This window comes from Macadamia integrifolia, chromosome 6 (genome assembly GCF_013358625.1).
Source record: "Macadamia integrifolia cultivar HAES 741 chromosome 6, SCU_Mint_v3, whole genome shotgun sequence".
Classification (NCBI taxonomy): domain Eukaryota; kingdom Viridiplantae; phylum Streptophyta; class Magnoliopsida; order Proteales; family Proteaceae; genus Macadamia; species Macadamia integrifolia.
In genome coordinates this window covers 13,874,301-13,884,746 of record NC_056562.1, presented here as the reverse complement: position 1 = coordinate 13,884,746, position 10,446 = coordinate 13,874,301, and the positions used below count along the sequence as shown (strand labels likewise).

Below are 10,446 nucleotides of genomic sequence, written 5' to 3'. Positions count from 1 at the left end.
CAAATGAATCATATGGAAGGAAAAATTTTCATGGAAATCGTAGATTATCAAGTTTTGAGTCTAATATAATTAGAATCATATAGATCTAATATCAAAGTGGAAAGTTATGACACGATCTTCAAGCAGTGCATAAGCTGAAAAGGTAGTGTCCTAACATTAGTGGGGTTCAAAATCCCATTTTTGGGATCCGTTCACTACACTTGGGTTGATGGTGTCTTCATAAAAAATGTAGTGCTTCAAATCTTCTGTATGTAGGAAAAATAATTGGGTCAATTGGAGTTTAGACAAAGAAGATGTGGGCATTTCCATATGATCGTGCCGAAATAAAGCCAATTGGACTTAAACCGGTTGATCGGTTTATCAACCAGATCAAACTTGTACTCTTTGGTTTTTGTCTGAGGCAAATAGGTTGACCACTTTATCGATCGACTGGATGGGGCATTTGATTTACTCGTGATGGGTTCAATTCATCCAACTTTGAGTCAAATTTTGGGAATCTTTCAGGTAGAAATGGAGGAAGATTATTTCTACTGAAATTGTAGATATTTGAGTCTAATTTTAGATGAAATAATAATCAGCCCAAAATAAAAGAATATATGCCTCTTACAGTAAAAAAAAGGTTAGTCTATCAGATTGGTTTTTAGTTTAATTTGGATGGTTGTACCAAGCTAGGGTTTGGGTCATTTATTGGGCTATTTAAGTTAGTTTTAGTGCTTTTTGTCATTAAATATTCGAAGAAAAAAGAGATGAAAAATCCCTAGATAAGAAGGAGAGGAAAAAGATAAAAAGAGGAGAAAAGAGAAGAAGAGGGAAGAAAGGCGCTTGGGTTCCACCAACCTTGCCATGAACCCTTCCTTTGGTTGGTGCCTTAAGGTCTCCAACTCACGCCGTTTCACATCTACTTTCGTGTTGCAGGAGTATTGCTTGGTGAAGGCTCGTGCCCATTTTGCCCAATTCTAAGTTTGTATGGGCTCCAGTTGTGTGACCCATCTCAATGTTGGTCCTAACAAAGTCAACATGAAAGCCTGACCCTTAGTGTCTTGTTCTCAAAACATGTTACTACGGCTATCAACGCATCAAATGTCTTAAAGTGTTGATAGTAAGGATGTCATAATATGGTTTAGAGAGATTTCCAATCAACATCTCCACTTGCTTTGCCTCTGATGGGCAATCCGCCATTTTTGCTGCCTTGTCGTAGAACCTCATAAAGAATGCCATGAACTCTTCCTTTGTTTGCTGCCTCAAGGTCTCCAACTCACGTCATTTCACATCTACTTTCATGTTGTAGGAATATTGCTTGGTGAAGGCTCGTAACACTACTGCCAATTCTGTGTTTTTGTGGGCTCCAGTTTTGTGAGCCATCACAATACTGGTCCTGATGCAGTCAACATGAAAGCCTGACCCATATGTTCGTCTGTGATTTTCCATGATTTGGTGATACTAAAGAAGACCTTCAAGTGGGCTTTGGGGTCTCCTGACCAATCAAACCTATCAGTTTTCCTTTTGACCTTCTCAGCGATACTTGCCCCAAAAAAAAAACTCATTAAGCTAGGGTCCATGACTTGTCCTTCCTGTGGCTCTTGCCGAATTGTATTATATTTTCTAATTCTTCCAATTTCTCCCTTATTTTCTTTTGTCTATCTGTTTCTATAGGTTCGGCCTAAACATGAGCGACAAACTCTTCTTCTTCCTCATCATTCACAAATCTAGGTGAAACCCTGGGCATGGTGGAGGCTCCTCGAGGGGTGGCAGGCCTAGTTCGCTCTTGTTCTCCCACAGTTGGAACTGAATCAGTCATTGGTTGGTTTCTCATCACATGCTCCACTATGGTTGGAACCATGTCGGTCCTAAGTTGGTTCCGGATCATTTACATTATCTGTACCATTCCTTGCTTGAGCTCGACCATTTCTGTGTGCATTTCTTCCATTGGATGGATCCACGCTGCCTCAGGTGCATTACTACTGGTCGTATCGCTTGAAATCAGTTCCTTTTTAACCTGGTCTTAAATGTCCAAGGAGAAAAATTTTTGGAGAGATGACAGGGATGACATTGGACTTAGACAAGTCAATTGGTTACCCTGATGAGTCCACACAGGCGGTATGAAGCATGGAGTCATGCATGTCCCATAAAAATAGCTCATTCTAAGACTTCCCTTTTTTGTTACCTTTTTTTTTTTTTTTTTTTTTTTTAATTTGTTACTTTGCTTCTACAAACAAATGATTCATACAAAGTTAGTTGGCATGATGATAAGGGTTTAAGTAAAATTTGGATCCTTAGTTAAATCCATATCATGGAGCAAGAACAAACAAGATGGTCTAAATAGTATATTCTTATAAAGTATTTGATGTAGGCCTCAGCCCATCAAGTCAAGGCCCAAGACTGTAAAGCTCATTTGTCTGACTTGAACTAAGGCCAAGAAGGAACCAAGCACTAAAGAAGTTGGCCCAAACACTTTTGGCCAAATCCACTATTGGGAGTCCATTCTTTTAAGCTCCTCTTGCTCTTCCCTAAGTCAAGAAGTTTCTCTTCCCTTGAAAGCCACAAAGAAATCCTACTTAGAAGTCACTACTTATCTTGAAATAAGAATCAAGACTTTGAAGCTTGCATCAGACATTGGATAATACAAACTTTTGTAGCAACTCAAGTCAGTGGGATTTCTCTACCATCTTTCTTTTCTTCTCTTATGTAATCTCAACCTTAGGATCTTAGGGGTAGAAGTTCAGATTTAGAATTTTATTTGCCTACAAAAAGCTACCAAAGATAGCATGTAAGTATAGAATGAGAAGAGTTTTTAATTGAATTTGATTAATCAAATTGTGGTTCTCCAATTGAGAGATTCCTTTGAAACCTAGAAGATTTTCTTTGAAACCTAGAAGAAGTTTCATTCCATCCTTAAAGAGTTGGAATTTTCTACTACACTTGCATCCTATAAGAGTTTCAAGACCCCCATTGGTGCTGCATTCATCCTAGAAGAGTTGCATTTCATCCCATATCGATCTTTTTTTTTTTTTTTTTTAGACTGTGTAAGTGTAGTAACTTGCCACCCCTTTTAAACCCCTTTTCACCCAGGATCTCAACAATTTCTATTTCACAAACATTGTAGCCCCACCTCTTATCTTTAATTCCTAATTTGAATCACCTCAAATCGATATTGGAGCAGAGAGATATTCCAAAATACTAGCCGAAGGTCATTCTATCTGAAATTGATTTCATCTACAAAGTTAAGTCCTCTCCTGATCCTTGTATCCGGGCAATCTTGTAAGGGAGATTGCATCATTTGATATCGGAACTTTGGGGAGAGAACCATGCCTTCAAGTCAAATAAAGGGTAAAGTTGAAAATTTTCAACATCAACAATATATTGTTAAATTAGCTTTTGAGGTCGAGATATTATAATTTCAGCATCAAGTGGTTTGTTTGATTCTCGAGATAAAATGATTGAAGAAAATTCACGTTGTTCGAACATCCAATTAACAATACATCTAAAGATTGATTTTCATCTTTCAAAGAATCAAGGATCTATTCATATAGGGAGAATCAATGACAAATCAGAATTTCATTCGGAAGCGCAAAATGACATCTGGCCATTTTGTGAAGTACCACTAGATTTGGAGGATTCTCTTCCTTACACCCCCTATGACATATGTTAATCTATCTACACCACCAATGTTCGATGAATATCAATTTTCTTTTCTTTTTTTCATTTCTAAATTCGGATCTATGTAAGTGTAGTAACTTGACATCCCTTTTAACCCATTTTTTTTATCCATAATCTCCATAATTTCTATTTCATGAAAATTGTATCCCCACTTATTAAATTGAATTCTCAATTTGAATCACCCAAAACTGATATCGAAGCAGAAAGATATCTCCAAATTACTGGTCGAAGGTCATTCTGTCTGAAATTGGTTTTATCTACAAAGTCAAGTACTCTCCAGATCCTTGTATTTGGGCAATCCTGTGAGAGAGATTGCATCAGTATTTCACATCACTAGATAACGCTTTCCTTGATCTTTCCCCACTTGATGACCCTTCTTTTTGGACTTATGAAATGGTTCTTGTTGGTAATCCTGTATTGTGCACAACTTAATGGGAATCACCCTTAGCACTACAAGCAAAGGGAATATTTAACTGAAACCACTTAGGAAAGTGTTTTCCTGATGACCAAAATATGTTTTAAGAAGATTCTAATTTAGACCTCAAACAAAATCTATATAAGTCAGTTTGTTGCGTTCCAAATTGTTCTCCCTTTATTTCCTACATGATGAGTGGTGGTAGTGGATGAAATTGGATAGAACTGGCTAACCTTGACAGGATCTATATACTCGAGGTATTTGATCATTTTGATATACTTGAAGGTACTGTATCAAGTGAGTGGTCTCGTTGCCCATTACTTGTGATCACACATGAGGCTAGACAACTTGCCACAGGGGTGAATGGAACCGTGCCGTGGGTATGTGCATAAGTGTAATTAAGAATTGCTACTGACCAATCCTAGAATTTTATAAAATGCACGGATCTCCCTTAGGGTATTGGCACAATGTTGGACATCATTGCATGTGATAGAATTCCATACATTCTTGTATATGAAGCAGCCATCATCTGGTCTCAGAGTACTTAGTATATCATGCATGGAACTCCCAGGGGGTGCTGGAATTACAAAGAGTACCCTTATCAGATGATTCACTTCACGAATGATGCATGATTGTTAATACATTCAATTAAAAACATGGGTTAACCAAACATATTTTCTGATAAATGATTGTGAGGGAAAAATATTCCTGCATTTATTAGTAGCATCGAGTATTGGAAGTCTAACATTTATCCAGTGGAGTTGCCACTGTAAGGGTAGTGTCTGGAGCTCGGCCCTCTCTGACGAGCATCCGCTGGTCCCGCACCGTTACATCCCCACTAAGAGATACACTGGGCCTATTTCAAGGAGGCTTTTATTCCATTTGGGCCTATTTATTTTCCAGAAGGGATGTTGATGATGGTCCAATGTCGGGGATTAGAAAATGTAAGATTTGAAGTAGCCATGTAGGGTCAGGGCTTAGGAATTGATGGGGGGTGGATCCATAAGGAAAGGGCTCAAAATTGGTCTGGTCCAAAGATATGGGTAAGTGTCAGGTTATGGTGTTGGGAAGATGTTAGGCACCCCTCCACCCGGCTGAACCAATCTTCCTACTAGATGCTTAAGAATATCTCTCCTGATTAATCATATATCGTATACATGGCTAAATTTTTGTTATATTACTATGTGCACTACCACATGTGAATTAGCTTGTCTACTAAGTTAAGAGGTAATACTTCTGCTCGACCAATGTTTCAGGGCGAGAGAGTTTGGCCCCTATTGTTACGAACATGACCTCTATCGACTGTTCTTCCGGCCTAGGTGGAAGTGGTCTTTATCATTAGCTTCCTTATTCAGAGATTCTGGCCTTCTCGTAACCCTTTGCAACTCTTCTGAAAATTTTGGGAAAGTTTCAAGGTTTTGAGATGGAATATAGAAGACTCTAGAGGGAGAATGACTCCCTAAGGAAATCCTAAAGGTGGGAAAATTTTCCTAAATTTTTGGGTATTTTTAAGATTTTTTGGTTTTGGCACGTAAAACGAGGTGATTAGATCGGTGAGTATTTCGATAGAGGTTCAGATTGTCAAGGCTGAAATTCGAAGAAAATAGAAGTTGAAGGAGGACATTTGTAAACTGGGTAGCTCATTAGGGGAAGGATAGGTGATGATTCTTGTCCTTGGGATGAGAGGCAAGTCCCTTTTTTATAAACTTTTGGATCGAAAAAGTAGATTTTTTTTTTGGTAGAAGGTTGAAATTTTATTAAAAAGGAGAAAAAAGAATTATGTACATAGAAAAAAAATTACAAAAAAAAACTCAACAAGCTTATAGAAGAGAGCCTCCACCTTCGGCATTGCCATCAGCAGAGACTCCCAACCTCTATTTATAGAATCTAAAGCGAGGGCGACCAGATTCATCTAAAAATATATCATCCATAACAGATTGAGGGAAGCGCTCTCTGGCTTCAGATAAACTTGACATTTTTGGCTAAATAATCCGCCACAGGGTTTGATTCTCTGAAACAGTGTGTGATCTTCTATCTTCTATTCTATAGAGTCAATATAGCCAAGGAGATTGATCCACTCCTAGTACACGAACTATGGAATTAGTCTACGATGAAACAAGGCAGCCGCAGATGATGAATCAGTTTCAATCCAAACTTTCCTCACATCCAGACTGCGAGCATAAGCCAACCCTTTGATGATGCTCCAGATTTCTACTTGGAAATTTGTTGCTATACCCATAAAAATTCCAAAAGAAAAAATCATCTTTCCATTGTGGTCTTTGAAGATACCACTGCCACCTACTCTTCCAGGATTACCCAGGGAACAACCATCCACATTTAGCTTCACCCATTATCTGGGCAGCTTACACCAGTAAACTTCCAAAATGCTCAGAGCAGAGGAAGGACGAGTTGATAGTAAAAAATGCCTAGTTAGAAGAAGATCCTCAGCATTGGAAGGAGAGAGTTTTATATCATTACAGATGAGAGAGATATCCTTCATTGCAGTGTTCACCACCAAGGAAGGGCATTGAGCCTTGTCCTCATAATGTCAAACATTTCTTTCTTTCCAAATAGCCTCAATTATCATGACCAGTCCAATCCTCCAAGGCTTCTTCAAGGACCAGCCTCTACCCTTATTTTTCCACCATTTTATAACATCTGCCACAATGTGATGATTGGCCCAAACCACATTGAACATAGCCGTTGCCCTGGTCCACAATTCAGAAGAGTAGCTACAATCAAGAAAAAGGTCGGTGAAGGATTCCTCACTGCCTCCACATAGATCACTCCTCGAGGGAAGGAAAATCCCTTTCTTTTGAATTTTATCATCAGTAGGTAGCTTACCGTGAGCCCAACGCCAAGCCAAAGTGGAGAGTCTCGGTGGGAGATCCCTATTCCATACCATCGAAGCCCAAGAGATTGCCAGAGCAGCCTTCCTAATGCCTTCCCAAGCTAACTTGACAGAAAAATTCCCCATTGGTTCCAGCTTCCACATACACCTGTCTTCCATGGGATTAGAAGAGAGGGAAAAGCTCTTAACAGAATAAAAGCTAGATTTAGGAGATTTGACTCAACAGTAGGCAGCTTCCACATGCCGTTGTCAATAAATTGATCAACTGTATGAAAATGGTTTCTGAAATCATCCTCCCTAAGGCAGGATGTCTCAGAGATTGATCTAAAACTCATCCAGTTATGTCTCCAAAAATCAATCTTTGTACCATCTCCCACAATCCACCTCTCATTTTCTCCCACAAACTTTCACATTTTCTTAATGCCTAGCCAAATTGAGGAACCTTTGTAGCCTTTCTTTAGAAGGAAATGTCTAGTTAAGAATTTGGCCCGAACCAGTCTGCTTAGCTCAGAATCTTCATTTTTAATTTTCCAAGTCATTTTTGCTAGAACAGCTTTGTTGACATCTTGAAGCCAGAGAATTCCCAGCCCTCCTTGTCTTTTGGCTTGCAGACTGATTCCCACTTCACCGTGATGGCTTTGGTGGAGTTAATCTCTCCCATCCAAATGAAATTCCTCATCCATTTCTCTAAGCACTTGATAAGAGTAGCTTGCCACCAATAAACAGTGAAGCTGTGAAGGGGCATTCCTAAGATAATAGATTTGATCAGCTCCACTCTACCAGCCAGGGAGAGAATCTTTCCTCTCTAGCCTGCTAATCTAGCCGTGATCTTGTCCATGGTAGATAACAGAGATTGTCTCTTGACTCTTCCCTAAAAATTTTCCACTCCCAAGTAGTTGGCTGGGAAATTGCAAATGGGAATGACCATTTTCTCTACAATCCAAGACTTCCTATCAGCAGGGATCCCTACAAGAAACATCTTGCTCTTCTCTAAATTAAAATGCTATCCTGAGAAGCTATATATTTCTCCAAAAAAAATTTAATGTTCCCGACAAATTTTTTTGAGGCATTCATGAAAATGAATATGTCATCTGCAAACAACAGGTGAGAAGGAACAGGTGTGCCACGAGGACCAGAGATAGGATTTATGAGACTTTTTCTTCCCATTTCCTTTAAGCCTTTACAAAAAACTTCTTCAGCAATAATAAACAAGAGAGGGGATATAGGGTCACCTTGTCTAAGACCTCTGGTAGCCCCAAAGAAGCCAATCGGACCACCATTTAGAAGAATTGAAATTCTAGCAAATCTAAGAATTTCTCTAATCCACCTAGACATTTTTTCAGAGATTCCAAAATTTTTAAGGGTCAAAAAGGGAAAATCCCATGAAAGTGTATCAAAGGCTTTCCCAATATCAATTTTAAGCCCCATTCCACCCCCTCTAGCTGTCTTCCCCATCAAGTTGGCAAGCTCAAAGGCCAATCCAATATTAGATTGGATGACTTTACCACGTTGGAAAGCTCCTTACTCTGGAGAAATTATCTTAGGAAGGAAAACACTGATTTGAGTGGCCATAATCTTAGAAAGAAGCTTGCAGAAAAAATTCCCTATACATAGGAAACAAAATTTGTCCAAGAAGCAAGCACCCTCCTCCTTAGAAATTAATAAGAGGAAAGAATTATTAATTCCATTAGGAAGCATACCTGAAGAGAAGAAGGACTTCACCGCGCTGCAAACATCTTTTTGAATAATTGTCCAGCATTTCCTAAAAAATGCTCCAGAGTAACCGTCCAGGCCAGGAGAGCTATCTGGATCTAAATTCCAAACAGCCACTTGATCTCATCGTCCATGGGAATCTCGTCATGCACCATTCGATCGTCTTGATTTATAACTAGAGGAATGACATCAAGAATTTCAAAATGATTGTCCACAGCCACACGCCTGTGAAATTTTTTATAAAAATCCACTAAATAAGACCCCATCTGATCTTGATCTGTAACCACATTCCCATCCTCCTTTAGAATGGATCTAATCGCATTTTTTGATCCTTTAGAAAAGAACCTGGAGTTTCTGTCCCCTTCCTTTAGCCATCTCACTCTAGACTTCTCTGCCCATATTTTCTCGTGGATTTCCAAGGCCTTCGAGTATCGATTTTTTGCTTCATCCACTAAATCAAAAAGATGATCAGACATACCTTCTTCTTCTACTCGGCGTTGTATTTCCTCAAGATCGTCTTTGGAGGATTTTACCTCCAAGTCCAGATTTGGAAAAGCAGTGCACGATCAATCTCGAATGATGGATTTTAACTTCTTAAGCTTCTTCGCCATAATTAAAATGGGGGAAGGGCCTACTATCTCCATATTCTATGCATTCTCCACAATAGAAGTAATCTCCATATGATTCATCCATAATTTGTTTAGGCAGAAAGGGCAATTTTTTGGCTTCACAGTATTTTCTAAATTCACCAAAATTGGAGAATGATCAGATGAAGCTTTGAGGAGGACTTGCTGGCTGCAATTAGTAAAGGTACTCAGCCAATCAGCATTAACGAAGGCCTTATCCAACACAGTAGGAATGTTACATCTCTTCCTGTTGTTACTCCAAGTGAATTTTCTTCCCGAAAAAGACACTTGGATCATGGAGGTGGAATCGACCATCGCACAAAATTCCATTGCTGCTCCCATACATAATCTGTCTGGCCCACGAAGTTCATGATCGAAGAGAGTGGCATTGAAATCTCCAAAAATCATTCTCGGTCCTAACAAAGGTCTAGATATCAAATCAATCCAAATATTTTTGCGCTTTACCCTGAGGCATTTAGCATGCACAACCAAGATAGTGACAATACTTCCAAGCCAATTTAACTGGAACGATATCTACTGCTTAGACATCGAAGTAACCATTGGCTTCAAAAAATTTGTTCTCCACATCACCCACAGATTGGGTTCCTTATTAACCTGTACGTTATGGATGAGGTCAGACTCAAATCCCATCCTATTAAAAAATAGCTTTGAAAATTTTGAAACATCAATCATTGGCTCCGCAATACAGATGATGTTAGGAATATGCTTAGAGATTAGTTTCCGGAGTGAATCCCTTGTAGAGGTCTTTTTCATCCCCCTAATGTTCCAAAAGTGAGCTCTCATGGTTACAGGTGAGATGAGGTTGTTTGATCAGCCCGAGGTGGTGCCTGATCCTTTGATTACACTTTCTTTCCCTTCTTTTGTTGGATAGTCCATCCACCTTGGGATTCTTCCCTTTTCTTGGCCGCCTATTTGAGATTTAAAATGTAACCGCAAGCGTATGGATCAGTGTAGCTACGGGTCGAACACAGAGAGAGCAGCCACTTTATTTTTTATTTCTTTTAATAATGCGAAAGTGAACTGATTAATGGTTGTGATCTAATTCTAATTATCGTCCTAAAAATAACGTCCTAACCATTCGTCATCTAAGAATTTAAAGACGCAAGCCATGCAATTAAATAAATAAATAACTGAAAATAAACAACCCACGTAATTAAAAAAAA

The 10,446-nt window shown here is 39.0% G+C and overlaps 1 protein-coding gene across 1 annotated transcript; it reads right to left on the bottom strand.

Moving 5' to 3' along the window:
• Positions 1 to 8,734: 8,734 nt before the first annotated feature.
• LOC122082079 lies at positions 8,735 to 9,670 on the bottom strand. The gene is made up of 2 exons (XM_042649571.1): positions 9,386 to 9,670; positions 8,735 to 9,169 (listed from the first exon to the last, which is right to left on the bottom strand). The coding sequence occupies exons 1-2, from the start codon at positions 9,668 to 9,670 to the stop codon at positions 8,735 to 8,737; spliced, it is 720 nt and encodes a 239-aa protein (XP_042505505.1).
• Between the last annotated feature and the right edge of the window lie 776 nt (positions 9,671 to 10,446).